Below are 25,809 nucleotides of genomic sequence, written 5' to 3'. Positions count from 1 at the left end.
GAAATGCTCATGAAGTTCTGAGATTCAAGCTGAAATTTTGTAATTTTACTCATTTTTTTTGTAGTAGAAGGGAGGTCTGCAATATGTGGACACAGGTTTAATGGGTATATGAGGCGATGACAAAGGGTTGTTTTTGTAACATTTGACACAAAACTATACTGATGTGTAGTTATTATGAAAAGTTGCAAAATGTTAGCTTTCATAAAATACTTTTCTGTGGATTTAAGCAATGTGTTAATGTTTTAATTATTTTGTTATTATTGGCTAAAGAATGGTTTATTGCCCAAAACATACCCATGTTTGGTATTTTGTTCTTCTTTGAAGCTGTAACATTAATTTTTTGGATATAACTTCTTACAGCGACAGCTTCTTTCAGCTTAATATTCAAAATTAAAATTCATTTACATAGTGCGTATAGATAGTGATTGAAATAATCTTTTAAGTAATTGATTTATTAATTACTTTATTTTATTTATTTTGTAAAATATATTAATTGAAATTTTTTAAAAAATTCATATTTAATGATTTATTTACATTTTATTATTTATCATTTTTCTTATTTGAAATGACAGGACTATATGGTCACAGTGCAGTATATGAGAGGGCCACCCACACCATCTACGTTTACGGCGGTTATCTATTCCGATCAGATCATTGGTATGTCTCCAATGAACTCTTTACTCTCAATGTCAAGGAAAAATCATGGAACATGTTATATCCCGCCATGAACAGTGAGGTAAGTCAGGAGAGCTTTTGTAACTTTTGGTTATTGAAGAAAATGGATGAAATCATCAAGCTTTTTGAAGTCCATTTCACTCCACTAATAGCGCACATTCAAGAATGCGGATCAATTTATGTGACTTCTTCCTCTTCTTGTGGAAACCTCCAATATTGTCGAGGATCACTCCACAGTTTGTAGGGTATTACATTGTGTGTTCTTGTTAAAACTCTACACATAATACTACTAAAAAGTACATATATTAAAAAGTCACGATGTGAACTCTAGCAATCGTGTGAAGGTATGTTGGCAACCGTTTTCAGCCACTTCAGCTGGGAGGCTATTCCACAGTCGGGCAGTGGAAGGGAAAAACGAATTCATGGTATGACTCTTTCCTTCTGATTAGAATGTCCAAGGTTTGAGTCCTGCTGTGAGCGGCGCATATTTTTCATAAATAATTGAATGGCCGATCATCATGGCCTAGCAGATTTTATCAATAATCATTTGAGTCAACGGGTGATAGAATTACCCTTAATTTTAAAAAAGGTTTGCAAGGTACTCGTATATCAATCTGTAAAAAAAAAGTTATATAATTTTTAGATTTGCTAGTAATTCTATGCTTTTTGGCAAACATTTAACATGGGCTGTACAGAACAATTTTGACCCCCAAGTTTATTTATTTAAAGAGTAGATTTTATTACTAATCCAACCCGACACAGAAATGCTATGATCATTCATGTTCATTAGAATAGTAAACAACATTTTTTTATAAACTTTAAACATAACTTTATTTGATGTAAGAGAAGCTTTGGACAATACACTCTTTACACTAAGCGCACACAAAAAAACCCACAAAGGCAGACCCAAAACAAGCATACACACTACGATAAATAAAGACCTCAAGTGCCTTGATGACACACAAGAACTGAGATACGAAAAGGATTTAGAATACTGGAGATCTATTGCAGCAGATAGTCATCAGTGGAAAGAACTCTTATGCGGCTATGTGGTCTTGTGGTATGACACTCTCTTTTGGATTGGAAGGTCCTGGGTTCGAGCCTCGCTCTGCGCATAGTTGAGTCCTTGGAAAAGGCTCTTCACTCACATTCTCTCACCATACTCAGGTATAAAATGAGTAGCTGGCTGTTAACAGCGTTGTCTCTGTCGGGGGGGGTTGTAATATCGCTCGCCTAACGGGCGTCATGTCTTGTTCTACATGTTATGTGTTGCTGTTGGTCAGGGACCCCTTGTAAAGCGCTTTGAGAGAGTTTAGTGGATATTGCGCTATATATATATATATATATATATAAAAAGTTCAAAGCTCAACTCACTCCACAAATCAAAGAAGCTGCCAAAGCGTCCCAGTCCGAAGATTAGGAGGCAAACAGCAATAAGTCAAGTAAGTCATTTGATGTAAATTGATGTGTATTTCTTCTCTATCTCTCTCTCTCTCTGAGCAGTGGGAGGAGCGTGTATTCCACACTGCTGTGAATCTGGGCGACAGCATGGCTGTGATTGGAGGAATGACTGCTTGGGGTAGCTATGCCATTGACATCATGGTCTTCAGATACAAATGTTCCACCTGGCATCAAGTGCGATTCAAAGGTGGGTCGGGTGGTGAGATTTAGTCATACGTAGTTTGAAAACTAACCCAAAGTTGTCAACTTCAGTGATTTTTCTACTATTGTCAACTTCAGTGATTTTTATACTGTTGTCGGGTTGTATTTTTATCTCTTTTAAGGTTTTAAAATAGCCTGCAAGGATTATTTTTTTTAATCCCACTTTAAAAAAAAATCTCCTTCTGTAGTTTCATACTTTGATAATTATATATCTTTGTTAGAATTGAAAGTAAATCACTAGAATTTTTAGTCAGAAAAAAATTACACTGTAAAATAATAGCAACAATTCATCATTGCCCTAGTGACCCTAAAATGACAATTTTTGGATGCTTACTTACTTACTGCCCTTAATGGGAGGTAGGATAGCTTACATGTTGCAATGCCTCTCCCAAAATTTATTTCAATATATTATGAAATAGAATTGCTTGTGTAATGTTTTTTTTTTCAGTTTCTTAGTCAAGTGAGTGTTTTTAATATTTTTATTTTTTTTAAAATTTATTTATTTATATGTTTATATATTTATTTATCTATTTATTCATTTATTTTATTATTTTTATTTTTATTATAATTATTATTATTATCGTTATTGTTATTATTATTATTATTATTATTATTATTATTATTATTATTATTATTATTATTATTATTATTATTATTTATTATTATTATTATTTTAATTATTATCATTATTATGGGTTTTTTTTTTTTGTTTGCTTTTTTGTTTATTATTGATTTACCCGTTTTGATTTGTTAATTGGAAATTCTTTGTTGATATATATGAGTTATATCAGCAGTTGCCTAAAAATAAATATTTTAACTATTTCAATTGTGTTTAGAAATGGGGCCCCTACAAGATACCATAACTGTGTTTGGCCTCGACGCAGCTTTTCTTGATGGTGCCATCTACGTTTTTGGCGGATTCTCTGGCACCAACTCTGGCCGGCTGTCCCGTGTAATTTTGCCCAATGATCTCTGCGGTCTGATCTCGGACCCGATGAAGTGCAGTGGGATTGCAGGCTGTCAGATCTGCGCCATGAGCAAGGAAAATATCACAGTGTGTTACAACGCAGAGGGCAAAAACGACACTCAGCCTGCTGGGTATGTATATAGATAGTATAGGTGGGACTTTTCAAGATGTCCATCAGTTTTTGGTATAGGTGGGACTTTTCAAGTAGTCCATCAGTATATAGTATAGGTGGGACTTTTCAAGTAGTCCATCAGTATATAGTATAGGTGGGACTTTTCAAGTAGTCCATCAGTATATAGTATAGGTGGGACTTTTCAAGTAGTCCATCAGTATATGGTATAGTTGGGACTTTTCAAGTAGTCCATCAGTATATAGTATAGGTGGGACTTTTCAAGTAGTCCATCAGTATATAGTATAGGTGGGACTTTTCAAGTAGTCGTCAGTATATAGTATAGTTGGGACTTTTCAAGTAGTCGTCAGTATATAGTATAGGTGTGACTTTTCAAGTAGTCGTCAGTATATAGTTTAGGTGTGACTTTTCAAGTAGTCGTCAGTATATAGTATAGGTGTGACTTTTCAAGTAGTCCATCAGTATATAGTATAGGTGTGACTTTTCAAGTAGTCGTCAGTATATAGTATAGGTGGGACTTTTCAAGTAGTCGTCAGTATATAGTATAGGTGTGACTTTTCAAGTAGTCGTCAGTATATAGTATAGGTGTGACTTTTCAAGTAGTCCATCAGTATATAGTATAGGTGTGACTTTTCAAGTAGTCGTCAGTATATAGTATAGGTGGGACTTTTCAAGTAGTCGTCAGTATATAGTATAGGTGTGACTTTTCAAGTAGTCGTCAGTATATAGTATAGGTGGGACTTTTCAAGTAGTCGTCAGTATATAGTATAGGTGTGACTTTTCAAGTAGTCCATCAGTATATAGTATAGGTGTGACTTTTCAAGTAGTCCATCAGTATATAGTATAGGTGGGACTTTACAAGTAGTCCACCAGTATATAGTATAGGTGTGACTTTTCAAGTAGTCATCAGTATATAGTATAGGTGGGACTTTTCAAGTAGTCATCAGTATATAGTATAGGTGGGACTTTTCAAGTAGTCGTCAGTATATAGTATAGGTGGGACTTTTCAAGTAGTCATCAGTATATAGTATAGGTGGGACTTTTCAAGTAGTCGTCAGTATATAGTATAGGTGGGACTTTACAAGTAGTCGTCAGTATATAGTATAGGTGGGACTTTACAAGTAGTCCACCAGTCACAGTGTTCCAAAAGCGATCTTTTAGTTCAGCCCGCTTTACCCCTGCTCTCACAATGCATACTGCCACGCTTCACCGATTTCTGCTATTCAGTCAGAGCCCTTTGTGGCTATTGAAATTATCAACCTTTGTTATGGTTTTTAAACCTGTTTTTAACTATTTTTAAAAATGTTATTTATAAATACAAAGTGATTACTTAGAAAAAGGAGAAGATGATTTTTATTCTGATATAATTTCATTAATAATAAGATGTATATAACTTTCACACTAAGCATTAACTTTCAGAGTATTTTTGAAAAAAAATTCACTCAAACATGCATAATAAACTCTTAATTATCTAAAAATTTAAACGACCAAAGTGAAAAAAAAATTCACTAATTAAAAGTCAAAGACTATTTCTAATTACTCACAAAATTTCACATGTGCCGGAAATTTGGTTATTTCACTATTCCGTCTGATATTTGAACCCTCCCATTCAACATTCGACGTCCTTGAGGATTCAATATGCAATTTATCTTGTATTACAACTCCAGATTACAGAATATATTTAGAATGCCATCAAAATACTTTAATATTATATATTCACTTTCTTTAAAAAGCAGATACCCCGCACTTTATCTGTGTTTACAAAAAATTGAATTCATTTTATTTTAAAAGTCATTGTGAAAACTAGTAGAGTCCATTAATACGTCCAAACCCATTTATAAATTAGATATTAATAATTTGCGTATTGAGTAATTTGCGTGTCAATGCATGTGTGTGTTTATATTTGTGTATGTGTGTGTGTGTATTTGTGTTAGAGATGGGGAGTTGCTAGTGTGTGTTGGTATGTGTATGGATCTGTTTAGGTATGAGAAAGAACAAAAAGATTTGTGGTGGAGGATGTAGCTATTGAACGGAGGATAGTTGGAGGGAGAAAGGGATAGAGAGAAAAGAGAAAAAAAGGGGAGGGGATTGAGAAAGCAACATATAACTCAAAATATACAAATAACAGCTCTATTTTTAGAGGAAGTTTATCCACGTAATCTGTCAAATATTTTAAGATGTTTAAGTATTATTTTGTTTGATTCATCAAATTTCCATTTCTCCCAACTTTCTTTTTTTGGGGGGGGCACATACGACATGATATCAGGAGAAACCTGCAGGAGGTTACTTTTTATTATTGTTTTTAATTGAGATGATTATGTTCTCATTGATTGTGTTCTCTTTTCAATTTTTGAAATTGTTGAATGTAACAATTCACCTCCTTGTTCTCCTAAAAGACCTAGACCAAAAGTATATTTCTTCATAAAAGGTATGCAATGGGTTTCCAATATGTGGTGTTTTGGAAGTACATTTTGAGGAAAGTAATTACGGTATATTGTCATATATTTCTCTATCTTGCTATTAACACTTTCTATTACTGTCTCTGTGACTGGTTTTGTGTGAAAAATTAGTGAATGTATTTCAGAATAAGCTCCATTTATTTCATCAAAACATTTTTTTATAGTTTCAGCTTTATCTCTGATTAATTTATTGTTTGTATACATGTATGTTTTAGAAACAACATTTTCAGTGAGTTTTTTGTAAACGTCTTGTGTGTAATATCTATGGCAATGGTTTCCTATGAAGCTACGACTATGATATAGTACTTGAGGTATGATTGTGTTTGTTTTTAATATATCATCAAGAGAACTGCAGACTGGCCCATATCGTTCTGACAGTTTCTCTTTATGAACAAATAAGGTTATTTTTTCTTCTGTGATTGGGATCTTAGTTTCCCATTCTTTTTTTCTCTTGAGGCACATCAGAGAGCAATTCACAGGTCTTGTAAGATTCTACAACTGCTAGTACTCTTATATGTTTTCATGTCTCTCATTTTCTTTTCACATTTATAGCATATAACTTCTGAATGTTTATTTTTAAGGTCCGTTCCAATATCAATGTCAAAGAACAGTTTGATTTCATTTTTGAAGTCTTTACAAAAATGTTTTTCCTGTTTTCAGCCTTTTCTTTAACTGTTAGTGCACCTTTAGCACATAAACAACATAGTGAATTGAGATCTTTAAGTGTATCTCAAGTGTATGTTCCCTTTTTACCTGATAGGTGAAACCAAAAAAATAATTAAAAATAAACTACGCTTCGCGCACTAACCGAACTTTCACACCAAAAAGACAATAAAATTTAAAAACTTATAAATTATCAACGAAGGAAATCTATCGTTTGGTTAATGAGATATAACTAATTATATTTGAGAAATCACTTTTCAAAATTCTATTATGTACATACTTTTATAACCCAAGTTACAACATAACCAATAAACTTATTTTGATGAAAATTTCACAATGATGTGCAGCAAAGGAGGGTAAATGATATTCAACTAAAAAATATAATGTTATATTCAATTATTGGGGTGAAAAAATGTTTGAATTAACACAAAAAAATGGAAGATAGGGATTAGTAAGGAATGCACCCAGGATTAAGATTACCTGCCGTGAAATCACTGACTTCACGGTTCAGTGACTCAGACTAAAAGATCGCTGAGAAGCAATTTGGAACACTGTGCAGTATATAGTATAGGTGTGACTTTTCAAGTAGTCGTCAGTATATAGTATAGGTGGGACTTTTCAAGTAGTCGTCAGTATATAGTATAGGTGTGACTTTTCAAGTAGTCGTCAGTATATAGTATAGGTGGGACTTTTCAAGTAGTCGTCAGTATATAGTATAGGTGTGACTTTTCAAGTAGTCGTCAGTATATAGTATAGGTGGGACTTTTCAAGTAGTCCACCAGTATATAGAGTATAGGTGTGACTTTTCAAGTAGTCCACCAGTATATAGTATAGGTGTGACTTTTCAAGTAGTCGTCAGTATATAGTATAGGTGGGACTTTTCAAGTAGTCGTCAGTATATAGTATAGGTGGGACTTTACAAGTAGTCCACCAGTATATAGTATAGGTGTGACTTTTCAAGTAGTCCATCAGTATATAGTATAGGTGGGACTTTTCAAGTAGTCCATCAGTATATAGTATAGGTGGGACTTTTCAGAGTAGTCCATCAGTATATAGTATAGGTGGGACTTTACAAGTAGTCCACCAGTATATGGTATAGTTGGGACTTTTCAAGTAGTCCATCAGTATATAGTATAGGTGGGACTTTACAAGTAGTCCACCAGCATATGGTATAGTTGGGACTTTTCAAGTAGTCCACCAGTATATAGTATAGGTGGGACTTTACAAGTAGTCCACCAGTATATAGTATAGGTGGGACTTTACAAGTAGTCATCAGTATATAGTATAGGTGGGACTTTTCAAGTAGTCCACCAGTATATAGTATAGGTTGGACTTTACAAGTAGTCCACCAGTATATAGTATAGGTGGGACTTTACAAGTAGTCATCAGTATATAGTATAGGTGGGACTTTTCAAGTAGTCGTCAGTATATAGTATAGGTGGGACTTTACAAGTAGTCCACCAGTATATAGTATAGGTGGGACTTTACAAGTAGTCCACCAGTATATAGTATAGGTGTGACTTTTCAAGTAGTCATCAGTATATAGTATAGGTGGGACTTTACAAGTAGTCGTCAGTATATAGTATAGGTGGGACTTTTCAAGTAGTCATCAGTATATAGTATAGGTGTGACTTTTCAAGTAGTCGTCAGTATATAGTATAGGTGTGACTTTTCAAGTAGTCCATCAGAGCCATCAGGCCCATGGAGCAAATAGTCTATCACAGTTTCTATAATGTGAAACAGACAATAGCAATTGCTTGCTACACTCTTGATAAGACGCTAGTCTATGACAAAGTACTTTTCACCAGATCTACCACTGCTTAGTGGACACGAGGACCAGAAAAAAATCTCCACTTCACCAGGGATCTCATTCCCTTTGTTTATGAAATGAGTGTTCTATCAACTGAGCTATCTTTCTTCGAGCTTCAAGCAGCAACATTTTCATTAATTTCGCAAAATACTGCTGGTATTTCTATAATCATCTGCACAGCGCATAGTTGAGTCTTTGAAAAAGACTCTTTACTCACATTCTCTCAACGTACTCAGGTGTAAAATGAGTACCTGGCTGTCAAGAGTGTTGTCTCTGTTGGAAAAAAAATGTAATATTGCCTTACAGGCGTTATGTCTCATTCTAATTGTTACGCGTTGCTGTAGGTCAGGGACCCTTTGTAAAGCACTTTGAGCATGTTTAGTGGATATCGCTCTATATAAAAGCTCAAGTTATTTTAACCTTAGCCAGTTCTTCATGAAGGGGTAACCATCCTAGTTGTTTCATGTGTTCATCTGTTTTACCACTTATGAATTGTAGTAATTTGTAACATCTCTCTCTCTCATCATCAGCTGCATGGGCCCATCTCCTAAAGACAAACGGTGTGATGAACGAAATCACAAAGGGAGAAAGTGTTCACGCTACAGGACATGCAGCCATTGTCTCGCCACCCACCCACACTTTAAGGATGTCGGACCTGTGAGTACAAAACATATCCTAACCTTCTGATAAATTAACAAGCCAAGTCTTGGCCTTCGACCGAATCTTCATGGTGGAAAAACGATCAAACAGAGGATTGGCTTGATAAAGTAAAAAAATAAAGTAGTCATTCAGAGCCATTAGGCCCATGAACTAGAGTTCATCCCGGTTTCTGTAGCATGAAATTACTTGCTTCCCATTGGATATGACGCTACTCTATCGCAAAGTACTTTTCATCAGATAACTGACCCAGTTACCCACTCACTACCGGGTGGACAGGGGAGTCGGGGGGGGGGGGAAATTTCAGCGTCACCCGGGATCGATCTCGGTCGCTTTGTTTGTGTTGCAAGTGCTCTACCAACTGGGCTACTGGGACCCCACGGTTGTCTTGATAAAAGAAGAAATATTATTATGAATATATATCAGTATAACTCGATTCCAGGTTGATATTGGTGTCGCTTAATTCCAAGTTGTAGTCATATGCACAAATCTTTCTTTCATACACTATTTGTAAATGTGTTTTAATCCATTTTGTATGTGTATAAATATAAAAAGCTCTACATGAAGTTTTCAATATCTATCCTTTTGTCTTTTTCATTCATTCATGCATTTATTAAACCATTCATTCATTCATTCATTCATCTATTCATCCATTCATCCCATTATCTGATGATCGTCAGGGGGATACATGGGATGCAGCTCTCACCACTTTTTCTGCCATTCTTTTCTATTGTTGGCCTTCTCCAAGAGTTCTTCCATCTTCATTCCTGTCCATTCCTTGATATTGTCCATCCAAACTTTCCTTTGTCTTCCTCTTCTTCTTCTTCCTCCTTCAAGGGTGCCCGCCATCACCGTTCTGCACAAACTTTCATTCCTCTTATTGTGGCCAAACCATGTTAGTTTCCTCTTAACTGTGGTGATGAGGGGTTCCTGTCATCCTGCACGATCTTGCACCTCTTCCAGTACGTCTTTATTGGTTCTGTGTTCTGTTTTTTGTCTTACAGAGTTGTAACTGGTGTATCAACTGCCAAGAGAACCATTGCATCCCTAGGGATAAAGAGTGTCCATTCCTGGAGTCTTGCAGCGCTCCTCAGCACACCATCTTCTCTGTCTCGGACTGCTTCGAGTATTTCTGTCCTGCCTCCGACTGCCGCAAATGTGGGAAGAGGGAAAACTGTTTGTGGACCAGGCACTTTGAGCGCTCCAGTAAGTTTAGTTAGCAAAGAAATGTGCCTAAAATATCAGTTTACAGAATTTGGTTTACCTCGTTATTACAAATGATTAAATCCCATTTATTTTGGTAATAAACACAAGTTTTAATTTAAGATTTTCTCATACTTGTGGAGTGAAAATCATAAAATGAGTGTTTTTAACCCAAATAAACAGGATTTAATTCTATTATTACACCCCTCTCCATACACAAGTACTTAACTTAGCATGTGCGCTACCTCCCATACTACACTGTCTCTACTCTCTTTTCTACTGCCTTTATATCTTCTCTTCTCTCTCTTTTTCTCTTCGTCTCTTCTTCTTACTTCCTCCTCTCTCTCTCTCTCTCTCTCTCTTCTCTCTCTTCTCTCTCTCTTTCCTCTATCTCCTCTTCTCTCTCTCTCTCTCTCTCTCTCTCTCTCTCTCTCTCTCTCTCTCTCTCTCTCTCTCTCTCTCTCTCTCTCTCTCTCTCTCTCTCTCTCTCTCTCTCTCTCTCTCTCTCTCTCTCTCTTTTCTCTCTCTCTCTCTCCTCTCTCCTCTCCCCTCTCTCTCTCTCTCTCTCTCTCTCTCTCTCTCTCCTCTCCTCTCTCTCCTCTCTCTCTCTCTCTCTCTCTCTCTCTCTCCTCTCTCCTCTCTCTCTCTCTCTTCTCTTTCTCTCTCTCTCTCTCTCCTCTCCTCTCTCTCTCTCTCTCTCCTTCTCTCTCTCTCCCTCTCTCTCTCTCTCTCTCTCTCTCTCTCTCTCTCTCTCTCTCTTCTTTAGTCTCTTCATTTCGTCACTCTTCTCATTTTTATCCCATCTTACTCTTGATCTCTCTCTTTTTCTTTGACATCTGATAGCAAAATTCCCCTCTCCCCCCCTAAGTGACAAGTCCTTTCAACTTTGCCCATGTCTTATTGACTCGTCTACTCATAACATGACCTCCCTGCCACCACCATTTTGAGTCTCTCCTCCCGCCTTGCCCTCTGGGTTGCCATCAGTATAAATCTTGTAAGAGCTGTCTCAAGTCACCTGGTGGAGAAGGGGGATCCAAGCAATGTTTCTGGAGTGAAAGCCTGCATGAGGTTAGTGATGCACTTAGCTATAGGTGTAGTAGTAGTATTCGTAGTAGTAGTATTCGTAGTAGAAGTAGTAGTAGTAGTAGTAGCAGTAGCAGTATTAGCAACAGCAGCAGTAGTAGTAGTAGTAGTAGTAGCAGAGAGCAGTAGAGTAGTAGTATGGTAGTAGTAGTAGTAGTGGTAGTAGTGGTAGTAGTAGTAATAGTAGTAGTAGTGGTAGTAGTAGTAAAAGTAGTAGTAGTGGTAGTAGTAGTAATAGTAGTAGTAGTTCGTAGTTAGTAGTTGTAATAGTAGTAGTAGTAAATGTTTATAGTAAATGTAAACAACGCCACTACATCATTATATCATTCGTTTGTAGTATTTCATTCATCCTGTTTTGTTGATAATGGGGAAACCCAAAACATCCATTTTATCTGTTTTCCTATATTAAATTGAAGCTTACATTCAATTTCACATTGTTATTTATTTCTTCAAGCTTCGAGCAGCAACAGTTACATTACCCGTGGAATGGTCATAATGTTTTGCACTAGCTGTCAAAATCCTGTTTGCAATTAAATAATCAGTCGGAAGGGTAAAATTTTTGGATTTGCATTTTTAAAAATTTTCTGAAAGACTATCCTCACCAGAGCTTTTTCATCTTTATTTGAAGTATATTGGGTGACTTTTCATGAAGTTATGGTCAGATGTGTGGGAAAGGTATCCAGCAACTTTTCTAAAATTTCATCCTTTTTCAACTTGACTAGCTGTAAAAAATATTTAGAAGTGAAATTAAGTTTTGATATTTCCCGAAGATGTACAAAAAGGGTTGATTTAATCATTTTTGACAAGAACTCATTTTTGACAAAAATTGACCTTCTAAACTAAACTTGGCAATATCTCAGTTCAAACCTTTTCACCATCCGACTGATTATGTCATTCACTGTAACATATAAGGGATACATTTACTCCTTCTATTACAAATGATAGCCAGTTTCCTCCTTTTTTCATTTCAGTGCATGGCCCCAGCTTACGTGTCCCTTCATTGCAGTCAAGGGGAATGCGGCTACCTCCAGATTGGAAGTCACCTCAAGTGCCCTGACCCCTGTGACGACAAAAAGAAGTGTGCGGACTGCATCGCAATGCCGGGTTGTGGGTGGTGTGCTTTTGGCGGTGGCAACGGTCAGGGGATCTGTATGCCCGGTGGAGTGTTTGCACCGTCAAGGGGGTTCTGCATGGAAGGGAATCACAGCATTGCCAGTGAGTTGTTGGATAATGTGATGGCTCAGTGATAAAGTCCTCGTATCTCATGACGTAATCTAAACACAGGGTGACATTAATTTGAAAATAGCCTCAGTATGATGTCAGATAAAACACTTATCACCACTTGAAGCGTATGCCTTCATTGACAATAAAGATATTATTGTTATTATTATTATTATTATTATTATTATTATTATTATTATTATTATTATTATTATTATTATTATTATTATTATTATTATTATTATTATTAATTATTATCGTTATATTCTTCTTCATCTATTTCTTTTTCTTCTTCTTCTTCTTCTTCTTCTTCTTCTTCTTCCTTCCTCCTCCTCTTCCTCCTCCTCTTCTTCTTCTTCTTCTTCTTCTTTCTTCTTCTTCTTCTTCTTTCTTCTTTCTTCTTCTTCTTCTTCTTCTTCTTCTTCTTCTTCTTCTTCTTCTTCTTCTTCTTCTTCTTCTTCTTCTTCTTTCTGGGTGGGGTTCCTGACCTCGCATAGTTGGCAGGGGGGTACATACTGTGTCTTCTATCCTCTTATAACTTTTCCAACATGCTTTCCATCTTTGTCTTGGAATGAGATTGTTTTTTTTTCAAGGCCCTGGCCGGAATCCTTGCTGGGAGGGAAAGTCAAATGCATAGTTATTGTTTTGGGAGATGATATTTTTTTCCCTTGTAAATCATCTCTCTGTTATGATTATATTTATTTTCAATGTATATTGTTAGCATTTGTGTGTGTTCCTCTTTGTTGGATTTTGTGCTTGTGTCCAGATGAGACTTATAGGTGATCTCAAACATTGGTGGTATGCTCTTGGAATCTACATCTGATTCCTATTTGTTCCCAGTTCCCCTTTGCCTTACTTTTTCTTGGGTGCTTTAATTGTAATTCTAGAACTTTTTACCATCCCATTTTCATCCTTTTTACTGGCGCTGATATAACCTAAATGTGTTGCAAGCGCCGTAAAACCCTTAAAAACAAACAAAACATCTTCTTCTTCTTCTTCTTCTTCTTCTTCTTCTTCTTCTTCTTCTTCTTCTTCTTCTTCTTCTTCTTCTTCTTCTTCTTCTTCTTCTTCTTCTTCTTCTTCTTCTTCTTCTTCTTCTTCTTCTCATCATTATTTATTATTTTATCATACCTTATCTTTATCTTATCCTCATTGACTCCAAAGCCAAGGCAGTGAGCACCAAGCTGTCTCCTATCCACCACGCCAATGCCATCTGGTCCTACCATCAGTGCCAGCCGGAGAATGAGTGCAAGAATCGACACCACACTTGTGACCCCAAGACTGAGGACTGTTTTGACACACTGAAGCATTTCAGGTGTAGTTGTAAACACGGATACGTCAAAGATCAACACGGGTAAGGCTTTTCCTTTACATATAAGGTTTTTAGACCTAAATGTGTTGCAAGCCCCTAAAACCCCTAGAAAAGAAATAATAAGTTTTTAAAAATGGTTTTTAGCAAAATTCTAATTTATCCATTTTTTGGGGTTGATATTTGCTTCTGCTTTTTAGATTTTTATTGCGTTTTTTTTTTTCAATTTTAAATATAAGATTGTAAATAAAATAATAAAAATCTTAAACATTTTTGACCAAAAGTCAAGACAATTTACCACATAATAATGGATATAGATGGCAAACTGCTTTTGCATTCAATATCTCCCACTGCCCGGCAGTTTCTTTAGATAAATTCAGTTTAGTTTTTAAAAAATATGAATCTAAAAATTACTAGATATACGCTAAAATTAGGATATTTTAAACCCTCAAATCTGATTTTGAACTAGAGTCATCATTCTAGATGATTCTAATATGATTTTCAAATTTTTGGTGTTTACAAGCTTTGTTTTTGTGTAAATTTTGTAAGAATCATTATCATCATTGTAATCATCATCATCATCAACATCATCATTGTAATAAGGTTATAAAATGAGTATATAATACAGGATGTTTGGATTTAAAGCAGCTCTTTATTTTCCAACGTAGATGGTTACAAAACAAAAGTAAAAAGAAAGAAGAAAGTTCTTATTATTATGTGAAGTGGTTCTTATCAAAAAGGTTGGTATGAGCGTATTATTTACACTACTGTTACAATTATCATTCTCATCATCATCATCACTCTCATCAAAATCATCATAATTGTCTCTGGTCTCATAGTGAGTCATCAATCTCATTGTTATCTTCACTGTCTGGGTGGGGATCCTGACCTCCCATAGCGGGCAGGGAGGTACATACTGTGTCTTCTATCCACTTATATCTTATCCAACAGGCTTTCTGTCTTTGTCTTGGAATGAGATTACTTGGTTTTTTCCTGGCCCTCGTCGGAGTCCTGGCTGAGAGGGAAACAGTCAAATGCTTAGTTATTGTTTTGGGAGATGATATTTTTTTCCTTGTAAATCATCTCTCTGTTATGTATTATTATATTTGTTATTTTTCATGTATAATGTGAGCATTTGAGTGTATTCCTCTTTGTTAGATTTTGTGCTTGTGTCGGAATGAGACTTATAGGTGATCTCAAACTAAGTACATTGGTGGTATGCTCTTGGAATCTACATCTGATCCCTATTTGTTCCCATTCCCCTTCGTCTTACTTTCCTTTGGGTGCTTTAATTGTAATTCTAGAACTTTTTACTATCCCATTTTCTTCCTTTTTACTGGCGCTGATATAACCTAAATGTGTTGCAAGCGCCGTAAAACCCTTAAAAACATAAAACAAAAAAACGTTATCTTCACTGTCAATCTTATGTCTTTTCAATCTATATTATTTGCTTTTTCTCTCTCTCTGTCTCTCTCTCTCTCTCTCTCTCTCTATTCAGTCACTGTGAGCCAGTGTGTCACCAGGGGTGTGTACACGGCACGTGTTATAAACCCGACGCCTGCAGCTGTGACTTTGGCTGGGTGGGCAACAATTGCTCAGTGGAGTGCAAGTGTAACAAGCACAGCAACTGCCCTAACGTGTCCAATACCAATGTGTGCCTCAAGTGTGCCAATAACACTATGGTAAGTAGATTCAGAGGGGAAAAAAAAACCAATCAACAAGCAAAAGCAAAACAGGGGGGGGGGGGGGGGGAAGCAAAACACACACGCACACACTGTGTAAATTCTAACACGTCTGTACAAAAAATTTTCTTTTTGGGATGCAATAAAGTACTATTATTATTATATTATTAATGGAGAAAAGAAAATGTAAAAAAGCATATAAATGATTTTAAAAAAAAAAGTCTTATGCTATCAAATATGGAATTCTTCCCTTAATCTTTTTTTTTTTTTTTAAATTGTTATTATTCCAGGGCCCTCGGTGTCAACACTGCAAAAATAATTTTGTGGGCAACCCAGAGAATGGAGGTCGCTGTATGCCATGCTGGGAGTTTTGTAACAATCATACAGTTACGTGTATGTCTCAACACGAATATGACATGTTACGGCTGAGATCAGTAAGTTAAAATGTTACCTCATTCATACATAATATATATTTTCTGAGAAAAGCTTCGATTGATGGTTTGAGCATGACCAAGCATTAACCAATCAGAATGTTCTCTGCCATCCATGACTATTTGTGTCAGTGCATGACATAATCCGTCGGAAGGTGAAAATTTTGGATTTGCATTTTCTTGCATTTTCTGAAAGAATATGCTCACTAGAGCATTTTAATCTTTATTTGAAGTAAATCAGGTGATTTTTCATGAAGTTATGGTCAGATGTGTGGGAAAGATAATCAGCAACTTTTCTCAAATTTCATACTTTTTCAACTTGACTAGCTGTAAAAAATATTTTGGTATTTCCTAAGGTGTACAAAAAGGGTTGATTTAATCTTTTATGACAAGAACTCATTTTTCTAGATAAACATGCCAATATCTCAGTTCAAACCTTTTCACCATCCGACTGATAATGTCATTCACTGTAAAATTTATTTCCAGTCAACAAAATGGCAGGACAAACATTCCTTAATTTCAAAGCTACCTTTAGTATAATATGCGAAAGGAACAGACAGATAGGTTAATCCCAGTTAGTGAAAATTTCTCACAATCTTTTTTTTTTGGCATACTGATAAGACAATGCAATTTCTTTTTTCAAATCGTTTGTGTTAAAATTGTGAGTGATGCTCTGGATCTGTGAGGTTGATTGCTTTGGGTGATAGGCAAGTACTTCAGGTGTGCGGCTATGTGGTCTTTCTGATCGGAAGGTCCTGGGTTCGAGCCTCGCTCGGCGCATAGTTCAGTCCTCGGAGAAGGCTCTTTACTCACATTCTCTCACCGTACTCAGGTGTAAAATGAGTACCTGGCTGTTAACAGCGTTGTGTCTGTCCGAAAAACATTGTAATATCGCCTAACAGGCATCATGTCTCGTCCTACATGTTAAATGTTGCTGTTGGCCAGGGACCCCTTGTAAAGCGCTTTGAGCACATTTAGTGGATATTGTGCCATATAAAAAAAGCTCCAAAAAAAAAAGAGGTGGCTATGGGTCGTTGGTTCACAGCTATTGGATGATTGCAGGAGCAAAATATACTTTCTTTTAAATTTTTGAGTCAAAAATCTAACCACTGAAATATTTTTTTCTGACTAGTTTTAACTAAAATATATTATGGTAACTGACATAATTTTCACAGGTGAATGCAATGTATGTTGATTTGATAAACCGAAACTCATACTATGATAACAGTAAAAAAAAGGTATCCTTGTCAGCTGATGCTTTGCATTTAGGTAATTTACTCACAACATTCCGCCAGCTGGATGCTGGATATAACATACCAACATACAAAACTGTGTGTAACCTTGATTACTGATTGATATAATTTAGTGAGAAAAACATCATAAAAATGGCTGGATAAAAACAAAACAAAGGGCTGAGTGGCGTCAATTTAGTTCCATCTATAATTTACCAGGCATGGCAACAAGAAGTCATGTGACCATTAGATGGAAGCATTAATTCCTTTACAACTGTGTCATACAGGATGCCGTTTTGAAAGTGAAATCAAATCAGCCGAATGCAGTTGGCTCTCCTGAAGATAATCTTGGATATTATTATTATTATTATTATTATTATTATTATTATTATTATTATTATTATTATTATTATTATTATTATTATTATTATTATTATTATTATTATTATCATTATTATTTTTATTATCATCATCAATATAATTATGATTATTATTACTATTTTTATTGTCATAATTATTATTGTTGTTATTGTTTTTCTTCTTCTTCTTCTTCTTCTTCTTCTTCTTCTTCTTCTTCTTCTTCTTCTTCTTCTTCGCGAAAATTATTTGCTTTTATTTCATATTAGATCGCACTCGTGTATCTGATTTATTTCTTACATCGTTTTTCATTTTTTCCAGTTCTACCAGGTTATACAGAAGGGTCCCAGAGAAAGCAACGCCGTCTGCATCGACTGTCTCCACAACACGACTGGCATCAAATGTGACAGTTGTACCTCTGGACACTTCAGGCGCCATGACCAATCCGTTACTCAGCCCTGTCAAAAGTGAGTCTTTTTTACTGTTTTACTTTTCTTTTCCCAAAACCTGTTTTATTAATATAAGATTGTGCAAAACACACGTTGGTCAAACACATGTTTTTTGACATATTCAAAAGTGCAGTAAGCAAGGTTAGAATTGCCAAATTATCCCTTCATTGTCTTAGTAAATTGTTCATGGTTTTGACTAAAGAAAAGACTAGTTTTCAAAGGATAGCAAGCAATTGCTATTGTTTATAGAAACTAGGATAAACTCGGTTCCATGGGCTCTTAAGGACAACTTTTTTTTTTTAAATTTTTAAAAGGTACCCGAATAGCATAATTACAAGAATATGTAAGGCAAACCAGGCATTTGCTTCTCATAAACAAATTTGGAGAGCAACGGGATTGTATCCCAGCACCAAAATCAAGATTTTAAAGAGTAACGACTTGAGCATTTTGTTCTATGGATCAGAGTGTTAGAACAGCTCAGAAAGTATCATCCAGAAATTTGAGGTATTCCCCAAAACAAATATTTACGACGAATCTTCAGGATCTTCTGGCCAAATACAATTTCAAATGAAGACCGGAAGTGCATCTGGAGTCTCTGGAGAGTTTCTTTAAATACTATCCCAATTCCCTTTTCTTATGTGCGGAAATTCCTCTTTTGGCATTGAAATTCCTCAGAGTGTTGTTTGAAATTCCTGTGAGCCAAATTTAAAGTTGGCGTCTATGTCCCTTGCATGGCCTTAACCCTCTCCTTACCACCCATAGGAAAATCGTCACATTCGTTACGATGTAACTGGCAATTTTCTCATTCTGATATCTCTTGTACATTACAACATTTAAAGACATGCTTTGATAACAGCTATAAATACTAAACACTGTGTTGTAGAGTTCACTTGTTACTTTTTGTTTGAGTAAAAAAAAGACTATTTTTGTGTTGGGTGGGAAAGAATTTTCAGGGGAAATTTAAAAAAAATAGCTGGTAAGGAGAGGGTTAAGTGCCAGCAGGCCTGGAGAGGATAGAGTGAGGGAGTGAATAAATAGCATAATTGCTGTGAGTTTTACTGGTTTATTTTCATTTATTCTGCCCTCTCTCCTCCTTTTTAGACATTTTAAATCACATTTCAAATTTATTTTTTTAAAACTCCACCACCAGGTGTCACTGCAATGGACACAGCAATGCCTGTGATGCAGACACAGGGGAGAACTGTAAATGTAAGAACAACACGGAGACAAACTGTGATGCAAAAGAAGAGTCTCAGTGCTGGAAACATCAGGTAAGAATAGAAAAAATCTGAACAGGTGTGTACAGTAGGTGCCAGGCAAAGCAAGAAAAAAAATGAAGAAAAAAAAAACATCCCAAAAAATCAGTTGACCTCGACTGAGGATTGAACCAGTAATCAGAAGGTATGAGGTTCAATCCCCAGTCGAGGTCAACTGATTTTTTTGGGATGGTGTTTTTCTTGTATTTTTCTTTCTTGCTTTGTCTGGCACCTTTCATTCGCACTTATTCAAATCTTTGTCTTACACCAGTTCCTGCTCCTTAATTTGATCTCTTTTTTTTCTTCTCAATAACGATAATGAAAATGGAAAAACTCTATTGTCCACAATATGTAAATTCCAATGGTTTCCATTGGTCGAACAAATACCAATTTGGAAAATTTAGTAATAAGTGAAAATGGACAGAATTGTAAATTTGTGAGTGAGCCTTTGGTAGATTGAGAAAAAATAAATGTTATTCTTCTCAATGGGATGGATTGATTCAAATAAAATTTCTTAATTTACACTTAAAATTTTCACTTTATATTCTAACTTGACAGACTAGTCTATTAAACCGTGGTATGCAAATGAACAGGATTATTTCCTATATATATTCCTAACTGTCATAGGGCCAATGGAACTGGGTTAATCCTGGTTTCTGTAGCATTTTGACAGTAGAAATTGCTTGCTACCCATTGGATAGGATGCTAGTCTGTCACAAATTACTGAAGGAAGTCAGTAGAAATTGCTTGCTACCCATTGGATAGGATGCTAGCCTGTCACAAATTACTGACGGAAGTCAGAAAAATTATTGATTGCATCTGGGATCAAAACTGGTTTCTTTGCTTGTGAGGGCAAAGTCTTAACCAACTGAGCTATATATAGAAACCGTATATAAAATATGTTTATACTAAAGAATAATTATTTTATTCCTCCTCTCCCCCCTTCCCCATCTGATGATTTTTCAGTGTGCCCAGTGTAAGGAGTACTTCCTAGGCACCCCCACCGATGGCCATCAGTGTTACCGGGAGATGCTTTTGGAGAGAGTCTATTGCTTTGATCCCAACACCCAGAAGAATTGTGACCAGAGGCCCCAGCCTCTCCTTCAGGGGAGAACTGTGTTATTCTTTGTCCAGCCGAAATACCTCAATGTCAACATTCGCCTTACCATCGATGTCACCATGGGATGTGAGTTATTTACACGATTGAAGCAAGAGAGGTCAACTCCTGCTATTATTTTTTTTTTTTTTCAGGGGATTTTCATGCTTTTTAATAAATATATCGCAGTGGCTATTTTTTACAGTCCCGTACAGATGGTTCTCGAGGCTATTTTTACACTTAAAAGGCGTAGCTCGTCTATTATTTTTTGTTTTTTTTTTAAAGCAAGAAAGACTCTACTAGAATGGAAGCCAAAGGGAGAACGATTGCCCAAGGCAAGATTCAACTCAAAATATTTTAAATTGACAGTAATTGCAACCTCCATTGAGTACAGACGATACAAGTTATTTTGAATTTTATTTTATTTGTTTTCCACGTTAATTTGTGTATTGTTGTGCTGACGAAGGGTTTGTACCCGAAACGTCCATTGTCTGTTTTGTTCCCATACGAAGCCTCTCCATTTTCACTCCTTCGTTAGTATTTAGTGGATATTGCGCTATATAAATGATCTATTTTTTTTGTCTGTTGAATGTCATGTCTCCTTATTTGTGTGGCTCAGTGGCTCAGGGGTACTTTGCCTCATCTCAAAGTGAAATGTTAAAAAAAGTAAAAGCAAAAAAGAACTTGAGCTTTTTTTATAAAGCGCATATCCACTAAACATGCTCAAAGTGCTTTACAAGGGCTCCCTAGCCAACAGCAACATTTAACATTTAGAACGAGACATGACACCTTTAGGCGATAATACAATTTTATCAGACAGAGACAACGCTGTTAATGGTCAGGTACTCATTTTACACCTGAGTACGGTGAGAGAATGTAAGTTAAAAGCCTTTTTCCAAGAACTCAACTATGTGCCACTCTGAGTGGGACTCGAACCCAAGACCTTACGATCCGAGGCATGCTAGGGGAATATATGAAACATTGTGATGCGCATGAAGCATGGTAAATCCGTGGAAATTTGCCATATAAATCTTCATATTCATTGATTTAAATTTTTAAAATTTTAATGCATCAAGACTGATACAAGAATCAGAGTGACCAAGTATATGCCAAAAAAGCAGAATTGTAGGATATCTGAGCTTTTGTATCTTTGTAGCAGATTTGTAGTTAAATAATGGTCAGAATGCAATGTCCTCATAAAATGCAGTAAATTTGAACATTATTTAATTAACATGAAGCGAGGATGAGAGACGCATGCGCACAACCAACATGACGTTCTCTCTCTAATAACTTTTCCGCCGGTGACGTCACAGACTATGGGTGACGTCCAATCAAGGGACGCTACTCTTCCGTTACAACTGGGGGTAAATCCAAATGATCCACTGGATAAGTACAGTTTCAACACACGTCAAAATAAAGGATTTTCATTGAATAGTTTTATCCAATATTTATGGACAGGATGCATCATTTATTGGCTTAGGATGACCTTGGCCTAAAATTAGAAAGCTGGGTTTTCTTGGAGTTACAAGAAATGAAGTGAGTAGGAAAGTGCCAGAAGATAACAGAGATTAAAAACTTCACGGCAGCGATGGGGGTTTGAACCCGCGACCTTACTGGGACGACAACTCCACCTAGTCGGGGAGAGTGTGACTCTACCATATGAGCTGTATTGGAGTAGAACCGTTTGTGACTGTTTCCCACCGATGGATAATAAAATTAAACCTCCAAGGGCAATAACAATACAATTAAATAATAGTAATGCAATGTAACAAGTATAACGGACAATAACATTTTTTTGTAACTTTTTTTGTTGTTGTTTCTCCCATCCCCAGCTGCTGATATTTTCCTGTCCAATGAAAAGGACACATACCAGGTGTTTTTGGACACGGATGAATACTTCCACGACATCCATCTGGACAAACAGTACGCACCCAGTCATGCCACTCTCTCTCGGAGGAGTGTAGAGGAAAGTCTAGGGAGTGGAAGTGGAATCAGCGGTGTTAGTAATTCGGCTGGAATGTCGGTGGAGGATATTGTCGTCAATGATGAAGCCGTGGGACAAACTGTCTACGAGAGTAAATCCGTTCGAATAACACAAGAAGTTCCTGATTTTCTCAAATTGAAGCCTAGCGATTCTGACTTTTACAAAATGTCCCAATTTATAAGTGCAGAGAAAAATGATAATGATGATGATAATAATGTCAATAAAGAAGAAAATGATGATATAAAACCTGAAGACAAGAATAAAGAAGAGGAAAAGATAAAAATTAAGAAGGATAAGGACACATTCATGGGCAGTAGTATTCATGGTGAGAAGATTATGAAGCCTGTGAAACACAAGAAATATAGCAGCCACAGTAGTGGACAGAAACCTTCATCCACACTTCCGTCATCGCTAAACGAGGTCAGTGAGAAGCTAACACCCAAGGAAATAGCCAAACAATTGGAAATGTCCAAGATGAAAAAGAGACGGAGGAAAAAGAAAAAGGATCAGTTGAGACTGGAAAAGATGAAGAAGATGAAGCAGCTGCCGAGTTTTAAGAGTCCCCCCTCGCAAGATATGTTTGAGTTTCTGAGGCAGATGGAGGGTTTGGAGAAAATTGATCACAGCTATTTGACAGGTGGGAAAGCATCGGAACTGCCCTACAGAGATAACAGTACTCGGTTTTATTACGGACACAGGTATAAGCGACGACATCGGAGAGGTTTGTTTTTGTACAACCGATTGTTTGGGCAGGTCAGAGATGGAAGGATGATTAGGGGTGATCCTAGGATCCCCCTGGAGGAAGGCGATAGAGACGGTCATAGGTGGAAGAAAGGGGATTATACACACGGCGGTTGGGACAAATGGCAACATCAAAACCTACAACAGCAGAGGTCACGGAGAGGTGCAATGGGTTTGTCTGTCACTGACTCGAAGGAGGTTGATGACAGAAGGAGCAATGGAAATGGAAAAAATCCTAGAGGTGGTCGGGGTCATTCTGGTGTCAAGATAGGAGAGATCAAAGCAGGTGCCCTCAATACTTACATCACCATCAGCCGACACAACAGCATCCTGGTGGTTCGGGATGTCAGATTTCGTCTAGTCATCACACTTCCTCGTGACGAGCACGACCTTAAATCATCCAGATTCTACATCATAGTCCGGTCAAGGGGAGGTAATGCTCGCAATTCCACTTTTGGAAATCTTTACTTCAACCAGGATCAGCCTCATATTGACCTCTTTGTCTTTTTCTCTGTGTTCTTCTCTTGCTTCTTCCTCTTCCTGTCCGTATGCGTCTTGCTGTGGAAACTCAAACAAACATTCGACGCACGCCGATCCCGACAGATGCGGGAACGGGAAATGGAATGCATGGCCTCGCGTCCTTTCGCCAGAATTCTAGTCCAACTCGAACCCGAGGGGCTCGGGATCATCAGTATCAACACCACCACCACCCCCCCCCCCCCCCCCATTCCACTACCCCCATCCAATCACCCACATATCATATCCCCCTCGGCACAACTCGTCTCTCGGCGATACCGCCTTACTCGGAGTGGTGGAGGCGGGGGACAAAATCGTGGGCAGATTTACAATCTGGTCACCACCAATACAACAGCCACTAATAATGATCTGAACACAACCATCCATTCAATCCTTCCGCCTCACTCTGGTGGAGGAAGAGATCACAGAGACAGAGACCTAGGCGTCGTTCCCATCGGCATTGAGCCGACCGACGATGGCCTAGCCGCTATCAGCACTGTGCTATTTCAGCTACCAGGTGGCGCCACGGCTCCTGCCCGCCTCTGTCTTGGATCATCACTCACGACGAGGTTGGTTCCCTCTTCAAATTCGCAGAAGACCGGAAATCTGCGGAGACGGACCAGCGCCTCGTCCTGCTGACATTAAAAGAATGTTTGGTGCCATCAGCTACAGATTTTCATGAATTAATATCATCGTATTTAATTGCTCATAACCATTTCAGATCTATCATCTTCACCTTCAGTATCATCATCATCGCCTTCAATTCATATATATTGGATAAAAATACCATTAATTTATAGAAAAATGTTGCTTATCGCTTCGGCTGATTTATAATTTTTTTTCATCAGCTATTGTAATATATATATATCATCATTACCATCCTCATCATCATCATCATCTGAATGTTAGATAATTACATTTTGAACTTTCTACTTAATGCCAAGTGTCGATATTTAGACATACTTTGTCTTATCTAAATCTATTTTATTGGAGAGAAAAAAAAGAAAAAAAATGTGCTAAACTCGAAGTTGAATGATGAACAAAAAATTTTACATCAAAATCATTGCCGGTTAATGTTATCAATAATATTTCCCCTCAATTTTTTGATAAATATTTCTATTGCTGTATCACATACCCAGGTCTTGCAAAGCCCAATGTACCACGTATCACATTTCACACTTATCCATCACATAATCAGCTTTGACATATGGTAAAATACCTAAAAATTGTGTCATTGTATGTCTTTTCGTATTACAGAAATTAAGGAGCAGGCACCAGTATAAGATAAGATTTTCTTTCTTCTTTTTTTTTTTTTGTACTGGTATTGAAATAGCCTAAAAATGTTGCAAGCGCTATGATATTCTTGAAGATGAAATACAAAACGAAAACGTGATACCTTACATGTGACATGACATGTGATACGTGAATCACTGTGTTTTGCTAAAACTGGCTTATTTTCATCATTGTCATTATAATCGGCTTCATCCTTATTTAATTATTGAGGCTGTAACAAAACGTCATTTTCACAATGCTTTCGACACACAAACACACACACAAACACACACATATACATACACACAAAAATGACATCAATATTAAGCATTTCAAATAATTATAGAAATGATTTATTTAGCTGTCATTCTCTTGGATAGACAACTATAGCAAATAACAGTCCCTCCCTTAAAAGAGGAAGAAGAAGAAATGGACCATACATATTCAAAATAGTTTAATATTAATTCCCTTTTGTTTTTAAGTATTAAGAAAATTGTTACAGCCTCATTTCTTCTTCACCACCACCATCGCCACCATCATCATCATCAACATTATCATTATCATTGCCACCACCACCACCACCACCCTTCACTGCTATTATTGCTACCAAATTGTAAATGCCCATGTCACCTTCACTTGTCTTTCTCTGTGGCAGGCCTGTAGAGGTTCTTGCCAAGAAATGAAATTTTATCAATTGAACTAATGAATTATGCCAGTTATTCATTGTATGTCATTGTTGTTGTTGTTGTTATTATTATTATTATTATTATTATTATTATTATTATTATTATTATTATTATTATTATTATTATTATTATTATTATGGAATCAATACTATTTATAAATTGTTTTCTGATGATATTATTTCTCATGCTATGTGACCGTAATACGCTTTGTCATCTTTTATAAATGATAAATGAACTTTTGACCTCTTGTCATTCTTAGCGCTGCTTA

The 25,809-nt window shown here is 36.5% G+C and overlaps 1 protein-coding gene across 1 annotated transcript in view; it reads left to right on the top strand.

Annotated features, from left to right (window-relative positions):
- LOC144980140 (multiple epidermal growth factor-like domains protein 8) overlaps positions 1 to 24,350 on the top strand; it is a 56,735-nt gene extending 32,385 nt beyond the window's left edge. Inside the window, 15 exon segments of the mRNA XM_078927691.1 lie at positions 573 to 736; positions 2,179 to 2,323; positions 3,174 to 3,435; positions 8,897 to 9,023; positions 10,028 to 10,229; positions 10,276 to 10,383; positions 11,188 to 11,294; positions 12,281 to 12,524; positions 13,695 to 13,884; positions 15,338 to 15,521; positions 15,812 to 15,955; positions 17,863 to 18,008; positions 19,141 to 19,261; positions 20,213 to 20,432; positions 22,175 to 24,350. Coding sequence (XP_078783817.1) covers positions 573 to 736; positions 2,179 to 2,323; positions 3,174 to 3,435; positions 8,897 to 9,023; positions 10,028 to 10,229; positions 10,276 to 10,383; positions 11,188 to 11,294; positions 12,281 to 12,524; positions 13,695 to 13,884; positions 15,338 to 15,521; positions 15,812 to 15,955; positions 17,863 to 18,008; positions 19,141 to 19,261; positions 20,213 to 20,432; positions 22,175 to 24,222 — 4,412 coding nt within the window. The 3' untranslated portion in view covers positions 24,223 to 24,350.
- Positions 24,351 to 25,809: the final 1,459 nt, after the last annotated feature.

Source organism: Berghia stephanieae, chromosome 9 (genome assembly GCF_034508935.2).
Source record: "Berghia stephanieae isolate SIO BIC M18660-M18661 chromosome 9, UCSD_Bste_1.3, whole genome shotgun sequence".
NCBI classification, from domain to species: Eukaryota; Metazoa; Mollusca; class Gastropoda; order Nudibranchia; family Aeolidiidae; genus Berghia; species Berghia stephanieae.
Note: the sequence above shows the minus strand (reverse complement) of the source record. Positions and strands in the feature narration are given on the sequence as shown.